The sequence below is a fragment of the Benincasa hispida genome, chromosome 12, assembly GCF_009727055.1.
Source record: "Benincasa hispida cultivar B227 chromosome 12, ASM972705v1, whole genome shotgun sequence".
Lineage (NCBI taxonomy): Eukaryota > Viridiplantae > Streptophyta > Magnoliopsida > Cucurbitales > Cucurbitaceae > Benincasa > Benincasa hispida.
In genome coordinates, this window is record NC_052360.1 from 660,953 (window position 1) to 681,873 (window position 20,921).

A 20,921-nucleotide genomic window follows, 5' to 3' on the forward strand; every position below is an offset into this window, starting at 1 on the left:
GAAAATTTATTGATTGATCGAATAAAAATGAAATTCAAATTCAGTATAAATTTAACATTCTGATTTCTAAATCTAAATAGCAAATAAAAACAATAAAACTCATGAATGAAAATCTAAACAAATTACGAAATTGAAACTATATTCGAAAGAGTTTTTTTTCCTAAGTGCACATCCTTTTCAAAATGAGTGTTCGTATATTGGGCTGGGTTGGGTTTAAGTACTTTTTAAACCCAATCCAATGGTTCGAGTTGTAAATTTCTTCAACCCAAATAATTCTTATTAAAAAATGAACCCAATCCAATCCAGCTAACATATTTGGGTTGGGTTGGTTCGGGTTACTTGGGTCATTTATTTAAATATTTATTCTAACAAGAAGTAAAATGTTAATATGTAAAAATTTGATTTAATTATTTTCATTTATTGAACTAAAATTAAAAACTCAATTTTAATTTATATAATGAAAATTTCCTTTCCAATATATTAAAAAACTATTTTTAAGAATTGTTGGAGAATAAATTATCCAGAACATAAAATTAAATAAAACTATAAAATAAATATATATATAATTGTACCATAGGTACAAAAAAAAAATATACATTTTAAAGTTAATAATAAGTTCAACTTAGTTTAAGTTATTTAGATGAACCCATAAACAAACTAAACTATAAAGTTTTCATTTATTTGAAACCAACCAAATCCAAATAAATTGATAATCTGACCCAAACGTAGGGTTGGATTAATCGGTTTTGTTGGTCCTCGAATGTTTTTTTACATCCCTACTTCCTATGGGTAAAAAGCGCAAATTCTGTTTTGGGGGTAAATCTGTCATTTAAAATTGTTAATTTTTATTTTAATTTATTTTAATCTTTTAACTGTCTTCGTTGTAGATAGGGGACCACGGACATGGAACGGAAGGGAAAGGTCACGTGAGATGCAACACGTCCGGTAAAATTTTAATGATTACTTCTTCTCCTTCAAATATCACTCCCTCCCCTGGGTTTCATGCAGATCAAAACTGAAATTGATTTCGCTCTATTTTTTTTCTTAATTCTCTCCCCAAATTAAACCTCAAGCTTTCGAATAGGTTCTGCGATCTCTTCTCCCACTTTTCTTCACTCTTTTTCTTTGATTTCCTGATGATCAATATGAGTCTTGAATTCAATCTGTACTGTTCTTCTTTTTCTAATGTTTCTGATCTCGATCGAGTTTCATTTTGTTGTAATTTTCTGTTTAAGATTGTTTGTTTGGTTCTTGTTTGGAATGTCCATGGAAGTCTTTAATTAATATCATCAGTTTGTTGATCTCTTTCATTGTGTACGTACTTTTGAATTTATTCCAAGTAAGTACACTTCTCTCTTTTCCTTCCAATGTGTTGAACTTGCTGGACTTTTCCTACACCTTTTTTGTTGAAATGTTCGTACACTGTTTTTTTTTTTAATCTGATCCGTACGGCGTTTCAAGAACTGGACATGGATCAAATTGATATGGCTGGCTACATTTGTTATTTATGTTTCTTTTCTCTTTAATTATTTGATCGAACTTGAGCTAGATAGATCGTTGTGTATAAGTTGGAGTCGATTGTTTAAGTGTCGATCATTTGCGGTTTACGTAGTGTAGGATTTTGAAGCTGATCGATTTTGTTTAATTTTCGATCATGTTCGAGTTGCAAAAACAGTAAAATAGTGAAAGTTTCCGCAAAAAGATCAGAATAATCTTTTGACCTAATTTGCTGCTGCGTGTACTTGTTTTCACTTTAGTTTCTACTTTGTTTTTTTTGTTTTCCTTTTTAGACATGTATTTCAATTATTAGAACGTTTCCAGTCAACTGAGTGAGTCTGTTTGGTTGCTACTGCATTAAATATTTATCAATTATAGAAATAATATTTGAATCCATTCTCTCCCGTTGTTCGTTTTCTGTATCTCTGCCAATTTCTTTTTGTCTCTGAAATTCAGGGTCTGAAAATATTGCTATTTCGGTGCTTGTAAGCTTTTTCTCACGTTAGCCGCAATATTAAACTCATTTCCGTTAATAAACCAATAAAGCCTTTTGTATTGGACGAATCCCCAGAAGGAATGTCTCTCCCCAAGCCCTTCCGCGATTCACGATTTCCTTTTAATTAAACATAAACCACCCATTTTCATTTGAGGAAAACCCTCGGTAGTTGTAATTTGGCCATGTGTATTTATTTAATTCGTATCCGTAAATTAACAAAATGCAAGGTCCCATAAGGATCTTTCTTTTATTCAGTTTTTGCTTCTTTTTTTTTTTTTAATTTCTTTTTAGGTTAACTATATTTTTTAATTCTTATTTAATTGATTCCACTGTTAACAAATCGTTACATGGACAGTTTTTCAGGTGTTCAGAATTATGGAGGCAAGCTCGTGCGTACTTGATGATGCAGCTGAAGTTTGCACCATCTCTCTCTCTCTAATATATATATACACTCCTGCAACTGAAATATATTCGTATATTACCCAACTTGCAATCCCACGCGTTTTCACATTCTTCATGTCCACGGTTTTCTTTTCTATATAATGATACAATTTAACTTTCACTAAAATCTCCTTGCATAAGATATATTTCAATCTTTTCCTCGCCACCCCCCCCCCCCCCCCCCCCCCCCACAAAAAAAGAGAGAGAGAGAGAGAGAGAGAGAGACAGGGACCCTTATTCGAACCATGACTTGATTTATTACACTTACTTTTTTTTTAGAACAATTTGTTTCGTTTACTTGAGCAAAACATACAAAGCATGTACACAAAATATTAATAATATAGAACAGAAAAATATAGAAAAAAAAATCCATACGGAGCATTTGTTACAAAGACAAAAAAGAAGGGGCGAAAAGAAAAAGATGGTACGCCCATAATTAATGCACATACTTTTATGTCCCCAAAAAGGATATTTACTTCTGAAAATTTACTTTTTCTGCACCGTGTATGTGTCGCAGCTAAAAAGCAAAATATAGCTAATGATGAGATTAGAAAACCACATGCACGTAACAACCTATAATGCAAATTTCTCTTTCAGAACATATTTTTGTTGTATATATATTTGGTGCAATATCACACACGCGCACACAGGGAGCCGAGTTTGTTACTATGAATAACCGTTTTAGCTGCATGGTCTGGGATATAGTATTGTAGGAGGGTTTGTTTCTCGGTTATTTGCATTTAAAGGGAGTTTTGTGGGTGTGGTAATAATATTAGCAGTCGACATATGTAGCTTGTATACTTTTGCTACGAATAGAAAATGGATATGTTAAATATTGTGTTTTTGTTTGAGCAGGATATGAAATTAGCAATGTACTTGAAGGACAAGCAGGAACATAGCTCCGTAGACGCCGCACAAACCCCTGCTTCAGCCAGACATGCACTGCCACCATCTTCAGCTCTGGCTACCCCGAGATGTACCGCTGGTAATGACAACAACCTCCTCTCCTTCTGCTTCGAGATTTTCATCGATCTTGTCCCCATTTTGCCCTTTGCTTTCATTTAAGTTTATGTCTATGCGATCACTATGGTAACGTTCGGATAAGTGCGACTCATCTTCCCATTTGGCTTTCATGAATCAGAGGGTTACCTGGAGCAAATAAAAGTGGGTTCTTTCTATGAAATAGACCACTCAAAGCTCTCATCTTCTGCCCCAGAACAGCTAAGGGCAATCCGGGTAGTCATGGTATTTTACCAAATTCACAGAAACCCATATTTATGATCTTTGGGCATCAAATTTCATGTCATTATCGTTCCTTGTTCATTTCGATAATGCAGGTGAGTGACAAGGATGAAGTCAATGTATCCTTGAGATATCCAAGTGTTTACTCGCTTCGTACACATTTCCGTAACTGCGAGAATCCAAATGGAAAAGAGCTCCCTGGACTCAATGAGAAGTATATAATGAGTACAAACATTGCTCGAGATGTACTCTACCGGAGAATACAGACTACGGAAATTGCAGATAGAAGGAATTCCTGGAGCTTTTGGATCGCACCGCCGGAGAACGCTGAGAGAGATCGAAGCTCGGCTTCGGGTGGGCAGGTCAACAATGCAGCTTCGAAGAAGGGGATTTGCTGGTCAGAACTCAAGTTCACTGGGATGGTCCAGTGGGGTAGCCGGCGGCAAGTTCAATACATAGGTCGGCACGAAGATAAAAAGATTGTGGTTTTGTCAAAATCAATCGATCAGCTGGAAGAAGCAAAAAACGAGAGTTTAGGGGAAGTGGAAAAGAAAACAGATCAGGAGGATGGGGAAGAGATATTTAAGGTCGAAGACACATACGGGAGACGGAACAACCTCAAGAGGAAGCGCTATAGCCCTAGAAACATTCAGAAGAAGAATCTCAAGAATGCACCTCCTGAAAAGAAAAATGGGGTAAAACTCCGTAATACTGGTAGGAAAAAAGAACTGAAGAAATCCATTGATAGATGGTCCATCGAAAGGTGAGAAACCATAACCACAATCGAATAGTTACTCGTTTTTAACTTTGAAACTTCCAAATCAGTTTAGCTGTCTCTTAATGGATTGCTTTGATCATTCCATTGAAGATATAAATTAGCGGAGGAAAACATGCTGAAGATTATGAAGGCCAAAGGAGCAGTCTTTGGGAACCCAATACTAAGGCCAGCCCTGAGAGGTGAAGCTCGAAAGCTGATTGGTGATACAGGCTTGCTGGACCATCTACTGAAGCATATGGCCGGAAAGGTAGCACCTGGTGGAACTGACAGATTCCGTCGCCGACATAATGCCGATGGTGCAATGGAATATTGGCTGGAGAGTGCCGATTTGATAAATATCAGACGGGAGGCTGGAGTGCAGGATCCATATTGGACACCGCCACCTGGTTGGAAGCTGGGTGATAACCCTACTCAGGATCCCATTTGTTCCAGGGAGATCAAGGAGCTCCACAATGAGATTGCCAAAATTAAGAAGTAAGATCTTTCTTTGTTTTGTTTATGGTTTATTTATATATGTAGATGGTCATTTTTCCTGGCTTCGAAATCTTGATATCTTTCCCCAAGTTCTTACCGGAGTAGCTGTCTGAAAAAAAATTACTAAATTTGGAATTTGGCTGCCTCTAGTAATCACTGTATACATGTTAAAAATACAGATTTTAATTCTCCTTAGCGCTAGTCTATCCTTTATCCATTGTCTAATTTTCTATCTGCTTGATTTTCCCGAAATATTGGCCTTTATTTGCATTGTTTCATCGGGTAAAATGCACAGATACATACAAGAACTGGCATCTGCTAAGCAACAAGATTTAAATATCGTGACTCAACCGAATTCTGATGTTACATCTACGAGTCTGGCGCACGAAAAACATTCCTTGACTGCATTAAAGGTGAATTTTGAAACGGACTAATTAGTTCTTTCAAGGCCCAATTACGCTTACTTATTATTTCATTTTATATATGATCGATGACAGGAAATCTTCAATGAATTGATGAATAAAAAAGTAAAAATCGAGGAACAGCTAATGGAAATTTCACAATCACTGCGTGGAATGGAGGTAACCAAACACGAAACATATAATCTTTTTATTTTTGTTGGCTGTTGTCTGTGATCGGGCACGTGGTTTTAAATTTTCGTGTTTTAGTGAATCTGCTTGAACCACGTGTTTATGATAGAAATCATGTGGTAAATTTTGTTTACGTCCTAAAAGATAATTGGGGCAAATCTCTCTCTGTTTTTTTTTCTTTCTTTCTTTTCATACATTGGGCAGAGGGTAATTTATAGAATAAATTATGAAGTTAACTTTACAACAGAAATTCACAAGTTCACACTATTACTTTTAACACACCCCATCGGAGAAATACAAACCAATTATATGGCACTTTTCCTCATACTTCTTTATTTTTAGAAGGAATAAAACTTCCCTACGGAGGGATATTATAACGTAGCTAGAAGTTCCACGTGTCAGGGATTGAACAGGCCAAATTATTTGATAAATATTAAATGGTTTATTTATTTTTTGGAGAAAGAATGGTTTATTTATTTTGAAATAGCTATTGAATGATTTGTTGCAATCATATTACTTTTTAGTACAAGGACCACGACTTAAAATAGACGTGCAGAAAATTCAAGACTTATAGATAAATATAATAAGCTTAAAACAAAGAAGAAAAACAAATGTTGTAATTTTTCTTAGCTTCCGGAAACAAATTAAATTTGAAAAAGGAGCACCTATATACACAATCTTCTGAGTACTCAACAAATGTTTATACGTAGACCATAATCTAGAGATCTATATTTTATTCAGATAGACCGGAATGCCATTAATGCGATCAATAATTGCATTAATTACAAATGTTAAATGCCAGGAGACGACAAGGATTCTATGTTCAAAAGTCCTCGAAGACCAAAACATGTCAGAATTAGAACCACCATCCCCATTATTAAGATCATCACAACCTCCACCACCAACAAAATCAGACAGTAGTAAAAGAGAGATAAAACGGGAAGATAAGAGAGCAAGAAGAAAACAAGTGCAGGAGGAGGAGGTGGAAGAAGAAGACGGTAATATGGGATACATGGTTGGGAAAACAGAGGACAAGGCAGCAAAAATCCGAAGGCTAAAGAGTGGGTTCAGGATTTGCAAACCCCAGGGTACGTTTCTATGGCCAAATATGGCAATGTCCCCTCAGCTGCAGGATGACCCTTTTGTGGTCCCAACCCCACCCTCAGCTAATTCCTCAACCACGGCTGCACCACGCCTGATCTCACTCTCACCCTCCTCAATTGGGCCCCACCCCACATCTCCTGTTAAGCCATTGGCCAGGCGTCCACTCACCACCACCACTACTATCTCAAATATCACATCAAGGCCTAATCTCATCAACCTTAATGAGGTTCCTCCTCATGGACCTTGCGACCTTGCTTTCTGTGGTACACTCACCTACCAAAGAAGGCACTCCAACGCTACCGCCTGCCATGACTTGCCAAATGTATGCATCTCTCACTCCTTGAGCGCTTTTTTTTTTTTTTTTTTAATAACATTTTTAAATATTTTTTTCCTTTTATTATTAAAGGGATGCATGCAGATGACCATAGGTTGTTGCACCCAAGTATTGGTCTTTTAAAAATTAACCTTACAAACATCATTACCAATCAATATCCATTAGTTTCCTTGTTTTGTTATACTTTTTTTCCTTCTTTTTAAGGATGTTTTCAAATTGAAGTAAAGTTATAGAAACTCAAAAAAGGCTTTTAAGAACTTGGTTTTTCAAAATAAGAATTCAAAGGTTCAATTAGGATAGGTGAAAACCATGCATGATAAAATAAGTACAATTTTAAAACCCAAATGGGTATGAAAAGGGTGTCTTAGTTTTGCATTGATCTTCTTTTTTCATTTTGAAGTTTTTAATCAAATTTGAACGTAAATAATCTGCTTTTCCCACCACTTTTCCGTATATGCAGTTGGTATGTGGAAAGCAAGAGAATGATGGTGTAGAAGGGAAGGAATGCTCGGGGTCTGCTTCGTCTACTCCTTCATGGTTGCTGATGAGAGATAAGTGGTTGTTGGATCTTGCAACCTCTAAATCATCTCTGGATCTATTTTCTGAAAGTGAGTGATTTGGCTTCGTTAGTCTTAATCAGTGGGTTTGGGGCTTAAAATATATACAGTTTTATTATATACAGCCTAACTTCATTTACTCAGTATCTTAAGAGGTGCTTTTCCCACCACTTTGTTTTTGTTGGGGGTACGGTATACCATATAAGTATAATTAGTATTGTAGAACCTAAATTGACCAACAAGAATTTTAAGGAATAGTGATTATAATGGTGTTAGTGTATTGCAATGGCATGGCATTTGTTTCGTTAAGGTGACCAAGCAAGTAAAATTGCTTGGTCAATAACAATAATACAAAAAAAATACTAGGAACACCAATTTCTTTTTATTTTTTAATACGACAAATATGAGTTACAAAAATTTGAAAATTCCAACTTTGAAAAGGTAGTTTATGTTAATCGTACAGGAGAATTTACTCGTAGAAAATGTTAAATGATGCATAAGTGAATAAATTAAGACTTATCAAATGTCATAAAGCAATCAAATTATTGGTTTATTGGTTTGTTGTGACGATTTATAACTTATTTTTATTTTTACTTTCATTTTCTAGTGGGTTTTCTTGAATTTAAAGGCCTTATTAAAACCCATCATTGCCAAATTCTTAGAGCAATCTACTAGTTACTTTTAAACTTAATCGTGGAACTACACCAATGAACTATAATCGATTACAAATAGAGTAATATTTTGATACATCCATCATTATGCTTCCCTCTTCCAACATTCACACAAAAAAAAATAATTAAAATATTTCAAAAAATAAAAAAGAATAATTTACCACATGTCAAATTATGATAGGACAATTTGGTGGAATGCACAAAGATAGATGCTCCTCGAGATGCATGCAAGTATTTTTCTTATGAATATAAAAGAAAAATAACAAGCAAACAAACAAGCACTAAAAAATTTACGTTTGATAGGAGAATGAAAATCACAAAGCAATTATACTATGCCAATGGTGGGGGGCTACAATACTTTTGGAGTTGCAAGTAGTTTGAATGGCTAAAAGCAAGGGATTTTCCACCGATTCAAATAAATTCATACGCTTTATAACAATATATATATATATGTATCCTGAAGTGCTTGCACTAGTATAACTACAAATGGATACAAAATTTTGCTTCTGCTTGGCCAAAATTGATAACCCTATTCATTCTCTTGTTTGTTAGAATGAAGTAGAGGAGATTTTCCAGAATTTCCATAAACAATCAAGGAAATCCAATGGGAGAGAGCTCAAGAAATCAAGACCTATAATCTTGCATACCTGTTAGAATTACCATTAATAGCGATATCTTGAAACCTAATGCACTGCAAGAGTGCGCTGGTAAGCTTCTTCACGTCTTCCGTCGTATGCGTTGCGCTCAAGGTCACCCGAAGCCTGAGATGCGAGTTGAAGACAACACAATGACACAGTAATTCACATCCATCATAGATAAATATAATAAAGAATGGAACTGCAAGAACAATTTACCAAATAAAGATTTTATATTTCATACTCAAGAACTTGGCTAGTCCAAATCAGAAACTCATAACTACTATTTTTAAGTTAGTTTAAGTGTGGGGTACTGGACCCAATTCCTTATCCTCAATGCATAGCATGTTGGCTTATAATACAGTATTTTCTAGAATTTTGATTTCAATTTTGACATTCATCATCTCAAACTTCTTGATGGAGATTTAATTGGTTTCTATGTGACAAGTGGTACTGACAATGGGCAGAGGAAGCATGAGGATTTGAAGAGCATACTCATAAAGAAAGCAGCTCCATTTTAAATAAGAATACATTTAAACACAGTAAGATATTCAGAGATCATTGTGTTGCATGGAACAAAAATGTAACTATCATTTCATCAAGGCCCAAGGGATCAAAATCAGTCTTGTTTTTTTTATTATAGAGTGGAAACTGCAGGAAATAGATCCACCAAGAAATGAACAATCACATATACTGAAGTTTAAGAATCACATGAAAAAGTTTAACGGGGTAATGCACAGTGAACTCCAGATGAAATTTGACAAGTAATAAATCAAGAAATATCTCAAGAACTAAAATTGTATAAGATTCAAAGAAAATGGTAAACCTGCAAGAGTTGGCTGGAACTGTAGGAGGCCTTATAGCAGTCACATGAAAACCGGATTTCAGCAAATGCCTGTTCTCCAAAAGAGAAAAAATAATAATATAACAATAAAAACAATAATGCATACTGTTGAAACAATAATTTAATGTGTAGAAAGGGCGACATAGCACCTGCTGGCTTTCAATGCCTTCCCTTCACTGCCTACAATAAGAGAGATTATGGGACTTTGGATGGGGATTCCAGTCAAATCACGAAAATCTTGCACCCGATTCCAAATTTCCCTTCTTCGCCACATTTCCCTCTTCGCCACCAAGACTGCGGCTGCTAAGACATGGTATAATTATGAAGATAGAATTTCAAGATTGGATAAATGATAAGATTAGACAATGTGCATTAAGAGTCTCTTCCAGAGATTTGCATTTTAGTATTATTGTTAATCTTAAGTCTTTTGGAATGATAAATCTACTCTACCATGGCCAGCAGCAATAAGAGGGATGGGTGCAGCAGTTGAAAATATAAAGGATCGGCCCCTTGATTGAATGAGCAATTTCCATCTTTTGCTGCTCGTGTCGAAGGAAGAAAATCATAAAGCCAATCAAAATTAATTTTCCAAAACTATGGAAAAGAAGCATAGAATGTGTTTTGCCTGTTGATACATGAGGGAACAGAGCACAATCACATAAACAGGTAGATGGAAAGCAGGCTACATGAAATTATCATTTTCTCTAAGTAAAAGAAACAAAGTAAATCTTTTATTCTTTCAAATGAGAAACCAATCTTTCATCTAAGAACAAAACAAAAGATTAACGGGCTTAACAAGAAACAGCCCACCCAAACCCAAGGAGCCAACCAACTAACTAATGATATAAACGAGGGCTATCTAATGAGTAATTCCAAACATTCTTTGAGACCCAACACCCATATCAGGAATTAAACCTAGCTTAGCTAACAACCACATCTCCCAAGCTCGCTCCAAATCCCTAAAAATTCTACTATTCATTTCAAGCCTAAGTCTCAAAGGACAACAATGAAGCCAACCTCCCATATCAAAATATGGTAAATCTAGATCATACTTCATAGGAAAATAAATATTTTGTTATGGACTCAATGAGCAATGGGCATTTTTGATAGCCAATAAGTAGATCGTTATCATCAATCAATGCACCTGAAATTAAATTCTTGATATTTTTAAAGTGAGCCGAATTTAATATAACAAATGAGAACAATGAGTATACCAACCAACAATTACCTGCATGCTATGAACCCACCAAAACACCCTGCTGCCTTGCTCAAGGTGCCAACACATATGTCAACATCTCTTTCACAGTTGAACATCTCGGCTACACCCCCACCATTTTTGCCACAAACAAATGTTCCATGAGCCTGACATTTGCATAAACAATAGTTAGATATATAATTCTTACATACATTTAGCTTTTAGCTTGACTTGAACAATACATATTACACGCCTGATATGAAAGCTCTAGCCAAACAAACTAGACACATGCAGAAGACATGAAATAGTGCCAAAGAAATAATACACCTTACACCGAAAATGGAATTGATAGCAACAAACAATTTCCAAAAGAACATAATGTCCTAAAAGAACAGCTTCAAACAATTCTACATAAACCAATGAGTTCAAGATACTTACATCATCAATAACTAACAAAAATCCATGCTTCTTGCGAAGCATTGCAAGTTCCTTCATGGGTGCAAAGTCTCCATCCATGCTAAACAAGCTGTATTGTGAATAGGATACATGCCAAACACCGACTTCAAGTTAGGACAAAGGAAAAATGTTTGGACCTAATAAATTCAGTAGAAAGATAATGGATGATGTTGCAAGAGACATTAGATTAGATCAAGTGGCACAATCACCAAAGTTGTCGACTACCAAATAAGCTACTGAAATGGCTGCTTTTATTTGACCAAATACCAATGGAACATCATCCCTGGAAAGTTGTTTCATATTTTGAATGAAGATCACCTACCAGCAGCAAATGCAGGTGTTGTAATGCAAGGTCAAATCTATTCCAAATGGTAGTTATGATTGATTCAAATGCCTTTGTTATAAAAGGCCACTAGTCTTTTGTCCTTTAATTTAACATTACAATCTGTTAAAAAAGAGAAGAGGGAAGAAAAAACAACAGGATTACGTGGAAACCCTAGTGCAGGGAGAAAAACCACGATATAAAGTCTTTTCTTATTAAAACTGATACACTAAATACACAGGGACTAACTGTATAAATAGACAGTAGGAAGCTTTAGGGGTCTTACACAATTACATAAATGCCCCTAGGTTAAAAACCCTATTTCCAACACTCCCCCTTAAGTTGGTGCATAGATATCAACAAGCTCCAACTTACTTACACAATAATTAAAATTTTGTCTCAATAACCCTTTTGTAAGAACATCAGCAACTTGTTGATTCGAAGGAATATAAGGGATGCATATATTTCCACTGTCCAACCTCTCCTTAATGTAGTGTCTGTCTATCTCCACGTGTTTAGTTCTGTCATGTTGAACTGGGTTGTTTGCAATACTGATGGCAGCTTTATTATCACAAAATAATTTCATTGGAAGCTCATTATCTTGCTGGAGATCTGATAATACTTTCTTCAACCAGATTTCTTCACAAATTCCTAGACTCATGGCCCGATACTCTGCCTCAGCACTACTTCTAGCAACAACTCCTTGTTTTTTACTTCTCCAGGTGACTAGATTTCCCCAGACAAACGTACAATATCCAGACATAGATCTTCTGTCAACAACAGACCCTACCCAGTCAGAATCAGTGTAAGCTTCAACAGATCATTTATCAATTTTCCTGAACATTAGACCTTTACCAGGAGTTCCTTTCAGATACCGAAGAATACGTTCAACTGCTATCATATGATCTTCACAAGGAGCTTGCATGAACTGACTCACAACACTTACTGCATAAGAAATATCTAGTCTTGTGTGAGACAAGTATATCAACTTCCCAACTAACCACTGATACTTTTCTTTATTAACAGGAATTCCATCATTCTTATCACCGATTTTTGCATTGTATTCTACTGGCGTGTCAACAGGTTTACACCCAGTCATACCTGTTTCCTTTAGCAAGTCCAGTATATATTTTCGTTGAGAAACTGATATACCCTCTTTTGAGTGAGCCACTTCCATTTCCAGAAAGTATCTTAGCTTCCCGAGGTCTTTAATTTCAAATTCTTTAGCCATCTCTGTTTTTAGTCTTGTGACTTCTACATCATCATCCCCAAATAAAACAATATCATCAACATAGACAATAAGAACAGCAATTTTCCCTGATGTTGATCTTCTTACAAAAAGAGTGTGATCAGAATGTCCTTGAACTTATCCCTGTGCTTTCACAAACGTCATGAACCTGTCAAACCAGGCCCTTGGAGACTGTTTCAGTCCGTATAGTGATTTCCTCAATCTACACACTTTATTTTTAAATTGACTCTTGAACCCGAGAGGGGGACTCATATAGACTTCCTCCTCAAGTTCCCCGTTCAAAAAAGCATTTTTAACATCAAGTTGGTGTAGGGGCCAATCTTTATTCACAGCTACTGACAGAAGCACTCGGATCGTGTTAAGTTTAGCCATAGGTGAAAACGTCTCAGAATAATCCACTCCATATGTTTGGGTGAAACCTCTTGCAATAAGTCTAGCCTTATATCGGTCAATCGTCCCATCTGACTTGTACTTTATAGTAAACACCCATTTACATCCTACTGTTTTGTGCCCTTCAGGCAAAGTCACCGGTTCCCAGGTTTTATTCTTATCCAGAGTTCTCATTTCTTTCATAACAGCAGACCGCCATTCTGGTTTTTTCATTGCAACACTTATGTTATCTGGAACCACTTCAGTGTCCAAGCTAGTAGTAAAAGCCTTGAACTCGGATGTCAGATTACTATATGTCAGGTAACTATACATAGGATATTTAGTACATGAACGGGTACCTTTCCTCAGGGCTATAGGAAGATCAAGTGACGCATCACGTTCTTTCACCTCTTCAGGCTTCTCACCATGATTTACTATCTGTGTATCAGAAACTTCAGTAGTAACTTCCACATCATCATTAGCACAGACTATTTCATCCTCCGTAACTTCGATCATTCCATCCTCTACAGTTTCCCTTTCTATTACTCTCTTAGTATCACTGCTCCCTTCCCCCTTGTCATGCCTGCCTTCATCATCCTCCATACATAAATCAACATCATTAGGAATACACATACCTGGACCTGATGACAGGTCTGACTCCTGCACTGGAGCCGACAATTCTGGTTCAACAGGTGACACTGCTTCCTTCCTGAGATTCTTCCTGTAGTACGTTTTCCAAGGAACTTGATTGGTAGGAAGAACCAGACTATCATGATCAGGATTAGGTTTAGACAAGGTTTGAATAGGCGCTGACTCTAAAGGAATAGCATAAGAGGACCAGTTAGTCTCTTCTTCATTTATGTCTCCTCCTGAAGATGATTAACGGGAAGAATGATTGATCCTCAAGAAAGGTGACATCCATAGAGACATAGTACTTTCGAGATGACGGATGATAGCACTTATATCCACGTTGATGGAGTGGATATCCAACAAAGACACACTTCTGAGCACGAGGAGAAATTTCGTGCGGTTTGGACCATGGGAGTGAACAAACGCAACACAACCAAAAACCGAAGAGAAAACATCAGAGATCAACCGAGTAGTAGAGAAGACTCTTTAAACAATTCTAAAGGAGTATGAACATTAAGAATACGAGAGGGCATCTAATTAATGAGGTGGGCAGCAGTAAGAACTGCATCTCCCCAAAGGTATGACGGAAGGGTGGCGGATAACATAAGAGATCGAGCTACTTCAACCAGATGCCGATTTTTACGCTCAGCTACTCCATTTTGTTGTGGAGTGTAAGCACACGAACTCTGATGAACAATACCTTTAGAGTCGAGAAATTTTCTGAAAGAGGCATTAAAGAACTCTCGCCCATTATCACTTCTTAAAATCTCAATCTTTGTTTTAAATTGAGTTTCGACAGTTGTGTAAAACTGTTGGAAAACAGAGGACACTTCAGATTTATCAGTGAGCAGGAAAACCCAGGTGAGACGAGTGTGATCATCTATAAATGTGACGAACCACCGTTTTTTCATGGAAGTAGTAACCGGTGAAGGACCCCATACATCACTATGAACAAAAGAAAAAGGATTCTGACTTGTTCCGGAATAGTGATACCCGGTTGGCTGAGGACGATTTTCCAAGGATTGTACCTGAACGGCAGATATTAATTCCGGTAGGGCGTCCTGAAAACATTCCTTTACCGCTGCCCGGATTGCCGTTCTCATGTCGAAACTTGAAGACCTATCAATAGAGGAGAATTGAGGTTGATTCTCTTCCATAACAACTAGGTTTTCGTCACCGCGCTCTGATACCATGTTAAAAAAGAGAAGAGAGAAGAGAAAACAACAGGATTACGTGGAAACCCTAGTGCAGGAAGAAAAACCACGATATAAAGTCTTTTCTTATTAAAACTGATACACTAAATACACAAGGATTCACTGTATAAATAGACAGTAGGAAGCCCTAGGGATCTTACACAATTACATAAATGCCCCTAGGTTAAAAACCCTATTTCCAACACAATCTATGAGTTTAGGGCTCCTTTATATGCTTACATGTATGACTGAATGAAGGGAATAAGATTAAACTAATCAGCACAGAGACTTATCTGACAAAAATTTCCAGTTAAATGCTCTACTTCTGACTAAACTTAACTTAAAAAACTTCCGTTTTTCAATATCACGACTCTCACTATCTGTCAAGACTGAGGAGGAAGTTTTAGACAAGCAAAATGAGCAAGCTAGGGTCAGGTGAAACACTCCCAGAACTGTTAATAGACACCTTCTTTGAAAAGGAGCACAAAGACAATTGCTCTTCCAACATTTGGAAATTGTGATGTCTTGTTGAAACCATTAGCCACCATCACATAGGATTTTTTTCTTCCTTTCTTATCCAGCCTACGAATATCTGTTGTACTAACTCTTTTTTTGGACATTTTCGACACCCAAGAACCGATCCTCCAACCTTGTTTCTCAAGAAGTCTATTACTCCTTCGAGCCTCTGCAAGGGGTTCAAGCACTGCACTAAGCTATTCGAAGATTAGCCAATGAACATGGAAATCAATTTGTAACTTCCTACCTCTGAAATAACAGCTCCAGTTCCATTGCTTATCTAAAGCTATCTGAAACTATATATAAATCAATCTGTCAATGCATCTAATTACTGCCCTTTAGAAACTGTCTTGTTATAATATTCCTTATGTAATTAACTCTAATTGGGGTATGTTCCGCGTGAGCTCCTTTAGATATTAAAGCTTTGTGATTGCTATATCAATGAAAAGTTCACTATTTTAGAAGAATAAATTATATATCATCAAAGTACGCATACTGGAGCAGCTAAGGTTCGTTAGTGGCCATTATATAGTCAAGAAAATGGATGGAAAAAAAAAGTTAGAATAGAAAAATCCACTTGTATTCAGGACCAACCTATCAGTTACGACAACTTTCTTTGTAAGTGTGCAACTTGATCTGCCCAAAAAAAAAAAAGATAATTATAATTTGAAAAGCATGAATAAAGCATCTGAGTAGATCAAATTAACATATAGACAAGGAAGCTAGAGAAAGGTAAAAAGAAAACACACAATAAATCATTAAGATGTGCCATATCACAATGCCTATAGATGAACAGTTTCACATTTCTTTGTCGCTCCGCAAGACGAATGCCATCAATAATAGATGCATGATTCAATGAATCAGAAAATATGGCAATCTTCTGATCATCAGATAAAGCTTTGCCTTCAGTTAAGAGCGAGCCAATATTTCCTATTGCTACCATCAATGCCATATTGGCTGCAAATCCAGTAGGACAAAGAAGGCAATCCTAGAAACATTAAAATTATTTCACAGCTGAGTGCATATATAAAATATTGATAAACAACAGAAGCGTCAAACCTAAAAGAATCAGAAAGAGGTTCCCATAGTCCATGATATATGCAAATTACAAACACTACGTTGAGCCAAGATGAGAATTGCTTCCATCATATACATTATTCATGCTATATAGTCCAGAAAAAAAAAATTGTTAAATGGTCATACCTAAATATAAGCTAAGCACGCTGTCTACATTGAATTTATATACCTTCAATGAGATAATGCTCAAAAAACTTGGAGACAGATATTATTTCAATGAGGATAAATAATGTTTTCACAGTTGAAAGTAGAATGTAGTAGTAATTATACTGAAGTAATTTACATATACAGTTTAGTTAGTAAAATTAGGAATGTTATACAGTTAAAATTTATGTAGCCATTTAATAATGTGAATTTACTTATATCAGGTCATATGTATATAGAAAATTCCAACCTTTTGATTCACCTACCTGTTCTTATTTTACATTGCAAATGACCATTCACTGTCCTAATGAATATTTTGACAACTAATCAAAATGCTGAAGTTTTCAAAATATTCACTAAATGAAACAGTATCTTTATACTGACATTGGGCGCTCACCTATGGTAAAAGGAGAGGCATCAGGAGCGACTCTTGCTAGAGCACCTTCAGACAGGTGCTTGCATTGATGGCCATATAGTCACGGTGGAGTATCAGAGTAAAAACTGGTCATTTTTGTGTTTAGGTTACCAAACTAGATCAATATTTAATCATCTATCAGAAACATATGTTGAAGATTTTAACTCTTACAATGTGTTTCATTTTGTATCATAGTATTTTGCATTTCCCTTATATTATAACTTCTATTTATTTAACTGTGACTTGCTTCATCGAACAACATTTGACATCTCTAAGTTTTGACAACTATGAGGCCTTTCTAATCAGACTAATGTCTTGTGTTCTGTTAACACTGAAATCCATAATCAGTAATTGGCCAAGCATTTATCTGTGTTCATAATGTGTACACATTCCATGAGAGTACTTCTGATTAAAGCATACATACTATATAACATTCAATACATACCTCTTTCTTCTTTAATTTGGCCAAGCATGATTCTAGCAGCCTATGATGGAAGGTATATCCACATATAAGAGCAGAACCCCTGGGGCCCATTCTATGTTCTAGGGCTGCCTGGTTTAGAATGGAGTTTCAGGCACTTTACAAAAAGAATTAAGAAAATACATGTACAATGGTGGCAAGAATTTCTTTTGAAGAGTCAAACATCCTTAAACACACCTTTGCAGCTGCTCTTCCTATTGTCGGATGGGAACTTAATCCCAGATAATCATTTCCAGAAAATAGAACTAACTTTTTGAATTGATGAGGATGTTCCACCAGACATTTTATGGCACCACCTTTGGTTACAATCTCATCTCCTATAAGAACAAAGCAAATTTACAATAAACAAGGAAAGATTAATTCTTTGAGGAAACATGTAGTTTTTTCCAACCAGGTGTATTGAAAGAATCAAAACTAAAGGTCCCACCGTCCCAGTAATACTAGAGAGCCCAATGACAATGTTGGACATATAGGACACTTTTTAAAGATATAAAATAATTTCACTGATGATATGAAAATTTACCCTTTTATTTAATTTATTTTACACAGGAAAAAGTAATTTCAACAACGTGAAAGTGCATGGGATATTGTAATAATACGGCAGAGTGGAAACACTATAAGACACACCAAGTAACATCAAAGATAAAGCACATGAGGGTTAGAAGAGTTTGTTATGGGTCGAGGCATGTGTTTAAACGTTGTTCTTAAAGAGTTGTACCCTTCTAAGGAAATTATTTTCTTGGTAAGAAACCAAGCTTTCAGTTAGTAAGATGAGAGAATATACAAAGGTATACATATATAAAATATAAAATATATATATATATAATAAAAAAAAAAAAAAAAGGGAAAGCACCTCAAGAAAAGGAAACTCCAAACAAATGCCTAGACTTGCTCATAACTAGCTATTATATAATACAATAAGCACCACCATTCAAGTCAGAGAGTATGAGTAAAAATTGTTTTGAAATGTTTTCTTGATTTGCTTTGGCCACATAATTAGAACAATTCCACAAAAATTAATCACATCCAAACGTAGGATGATTCAAAGACCTTGGAACTAAATGCTTAGATCTCTCACTGTCTCCAATATAATGCTTAGATCTCTCACTGTCTGCAATATAATGATTAGATCTCTCACTGTCTCCAATATATCAGTTAGAACTCATGAGACGCCTACTTTGTATAAGACAGAAATCTCCATACTAACATTTTGATAACAAATCATCCTTTTGTTCTGGTCGCAGACGATAAAGAGGGTGACAGAAGAGAGGCTTGCATCCATCAGAAGTAGTCAACAGCCAGAAGGTGTTGTTTCCATAGAAAGTAAGAGGTTTAAGGTAGAAGTTGATAGCAGGTACAGAGGTAGGGTAGCAAAACTAGACCGACAGAAATTGGAAGAAATAACTCTCTTTTCTGATTGATTGGAAATTTCAGATGGTTTTCAAGCTATTTCAAGAAAGGGTTCTAAGAGTGAGTTAAGTCAGTGATTTATAAACAGAAATTTAAAACCAAGGGACTCAATGAAATTCAATTTTGTGTTTAATAATTATGGGACCTATTTGACATTTTTTTTTAAATTCACAAGCCTATTAAAAACAAAATTATAGGACTTTGATCCTGAGTTTATAAAAATGGTGAAGAGATCAAAGACCTATTAGAAAATTTGAGACTTAAGGAACGTATTTGGTACAAAATTGAAAGTTTAGAAACCTATTAAAATCTCCAAAAAAAAAAATTCAAGGACTAAACCATTGTACCTAACCTAAACTATTTGATATAAGATAAACAATGCTGAGAATCCAATTTCGGAAACCCAACCCCAAGTATATTTTGTTTCCCACGACATTTTAGTTGTCTTGTGGATCAGGATAAGTTCTTAATTATCAATTCATAATTCCGACTCCCCTATTATTTTATTCTCTCCTACAGTAATTAGGTAGGATAATAGTATTTAAATACTGCCGAATTATTTGCACATAACAGTTGAAATGGTCGGACTTCTTTGAATTAAAGCATGCATGGAATATATAACAAAGCATTTGTATTCTATTGACTCTCATAGCACAGGCAATATGAACAATTCAAAATGGGACTCAAGTTGTAATGCATCTCATTCCCACATAATAAAAGCAAAAGGAAGCATACCGGAACTGGGAATGTCAAGAAGCCATTTCTGGACAGTGGACTCTGCAATTTCAACCTCCACAGAGGCCCTATCCCATGGTTGCAATTCATCGAACACCTCGAATTCATCATCTTCTTTCGCTTCAATAGGTGCTTCGGGATTGAGTTTCTCGAGGGATGGTGTAATGGGTCTCAAAGACCTGAGCAATTGAAGCAATCCAAGCTTCGCAAGCGCCTCTTCTACACAGTAATCCCACACGCTCATCCCCATTTCTCTGGAAAAGCTGAAGAACGATGCAACTCTGAGGCAAAACAAAGAGAGATGAGTAAAATTTTCAAGGCGTAGCTGAAGATTTGCTTTGAATAAGTAAAATGTTGGGGTTGGGAGAGTGTTGAAGCACTGCGTTCGTCATAAAAGTTGAAGAAATTCTGCAACAAAGAAGAACGCTTTCAGTTAGGTCTTAGTTAGGTGATAGAATCATAGGAATTAAAAGGATTTGGTTTTGGTTGGATGTTTGGTTTTATTTGGTATTTTTGTCCCTTTTTGTGAGAAAATGTAACTAAAACAATTCACTTTTTAAAAGTTCAATATTTTTTTGTTTCTTTGTTATTTTGAGATGAAAAGTTCATTAACTTTTTGGCTTTCGAGACTAATCTTTTCATTTCGGGAAGTTGGAACGTCTCATGCACGTGGTTCATTACATATTATGTGAGGGTAAATTACAAGTTGAGTCGAATTTTGAGGATAAAGTTTTTTACAAAATGGTTAGAAATAACTCTTTTTAATTTACAAAAAAAGGTCATTCATCTCAAAGAGGTCTACGTGAAATTCTCGAAAAATGTCAACAATTACTTTCTTATTTATCAAAGGAAAATACACTGCGTTCCATGCTTGAAAAAAAAAACTTGGGATGCATCACTCAAATCATTGGTCCAATTCTAGATTTGCCTTTTTCTTACCTTCCATTTTAAAAAATGGATGAGTTTTGTCCTTATGAAAAATTTCTAAAATTTTTAAATTGAAAGACAATTTCAACGAAATCTTTCAATTTTTTATTTGACTATGTTCAACTTTATGTATTTTTCA

General features: G+C 35.7%; 3 protein-coding genes across 4 annotated transcripts; 2 read left to right on the forward strand and 1 right to left on the reverse strand.

Moving 5' to 3' along the window:
* The first annotated feature begins 3,304 nt into the window (after positions 1–3,304).
* On the forward strand, positions 3,305–5,563 carry LOC120093001 (protein DYAD-like). The gene is made up of 6 exons (XM_039051293.1): positions 3,305–3,419; positions 3,576–3,679; positions 3,772–4,439; positions 4,545–4,928; positions 5,224–5,341; positions 5,426–5,563. Exons 1-6 carry the CDS (start codon positions 3,305–3,307, stop codon positions 5,561–5,563), a joined length of 1,527 nt encoding a protein of 508 aa, XP_038907221.1.
* A 626-nt stretch (positions 5,564–6,189) lies between these two features.
* On the forward strand, positions 6,190–19,844 carry LOC120067267. The gene is made up of 3 exons (XM_039018797.1): positions 6,190–6,944; positions 7,417–7,564; positions 18,955–19,844. Exons 1-3 carry the CDS (start codon positions 6,270–6,272, stop codon positions 18,999–19,001), a joined length of 870 nt encoding a protein of 289 aa, XP_038874725.1. The 5' UTR covers positions 6,190–6,269; the 3' UTR covers positions 19,002–19,844.
* On the reverse strand, positions 8,584–20,335 carry LOC120067266 (8-amino-7-oxononanoate synthase). 2 transcript variants are annotated; one of them, XM_039018796.1, is made up of 11 exons: positions 19,856–20,335; positions 17,888–18,027; positions 17,675–17,782; positions 16,343–16,581; positions 16,188–16,229; positions 11,297–11,384; positions 10,892–11,025; positions 10,114–10,202; positions 9,813–9,963; positions 9,646–9,714; positions 8,584–8,945 (listed from the first exon to the last, which is right to left on the reverse strand). In XM_039018796.1, the coding sequence occupies exons 1-11, from the start codon at positions 20,103–20,105 to the stop codon at positions 8,816–8,818; spliced, it is 1,440 nt and encodes a 479-aa protein (XP_038874724.1). In that variant the 5' UTR covers positions 20,106–20,335; the 3' UTR covers positions 8,584–8,815. The 2 variants fall into 2 exon arrangements, with proteins under 2 accessions (XP_038874724.1, XP_038874723.1); XM_039018795.1 differs by having other exon boundaries at positions 9,813–9,966.
* Positions 20,336–20,921: the final 586 nt, after the last annotated feature.

What these genes read in the sequence shown, in the direction of transcription:
- LOC120067266 (XM_039018795.1), bottom strand. Translation starts at nt 20,105, where the DNA reads ATGGGGATGAGCGTGTGGGATTACTGTGTAGAAGAGGCGCTTGCGAAG. An exon ending in TCTTGACATTCCCAGTTCCG is followed by an intron (nt 18,028 to 19,855) that starts GTATGCTTCCTT and finishes TTGTTCTTATAG; the next exon opens with GAGATGAGATTGTAACCAAA. An exon ending in TAGGAAGAGCAGCTGCAAAG is followed by an intron (nt 17,783 to 17,887) that starts GTGTGTTTAAGG and finishes ATTCTAAACCAG; the next exon opens with GCAGCCCTAGAACATAGAAT.
- LOC120093001 (XM_039051293.1), top strand. Translation starts at nt 3,305, where the DNA reads ATGTACTTGAAGGACAAGCAGGAACATAGCTCCGTAGACGCCGCACAA. An exon ending in GGGCAATCCGGGTAGTCATG is followed by an intron (nt 3,680 to 3,771) that starts GTATTTTACCAA and finishes TCGATAATGCAG; the next exon opens with GTGAGTGACAAGGATGAAGT. An exon ending in GAGATTGCCAAAATTAAGAA is followed by an intron (nt 4,929 to 5,223) that starts GTAAGATCTTTC and finishes TAAAATGCACAG; the next exon opens with ATACATACAAGAACTGGCAT.
- LOC120067267 (XM_039018797.1), top strand. Translation starts at nt 6,270, where the DNA reads ATGCCATTAATGCGATCAATAATTGCATTAATTACAAATGTTAAATGC. An exon ending in CCTGCCATGACTTGCCAAAT is followed by an intron (nt 6,945 to 7,416) that starts GTATGCATCTCT and finishes CCGTATATGCAG; the next exon opens with TTGGTATGTGGAAAGCAAGA. An exon ending in TCTGGATCTATTTTCTGAAA is followed by an intron (nt 7,565 to 18,954) that starts GTGAGTGATTTG and finishes TTCTGGTCGCAG; the next exon opens with ACGATAAAGAGGGTGACAGA.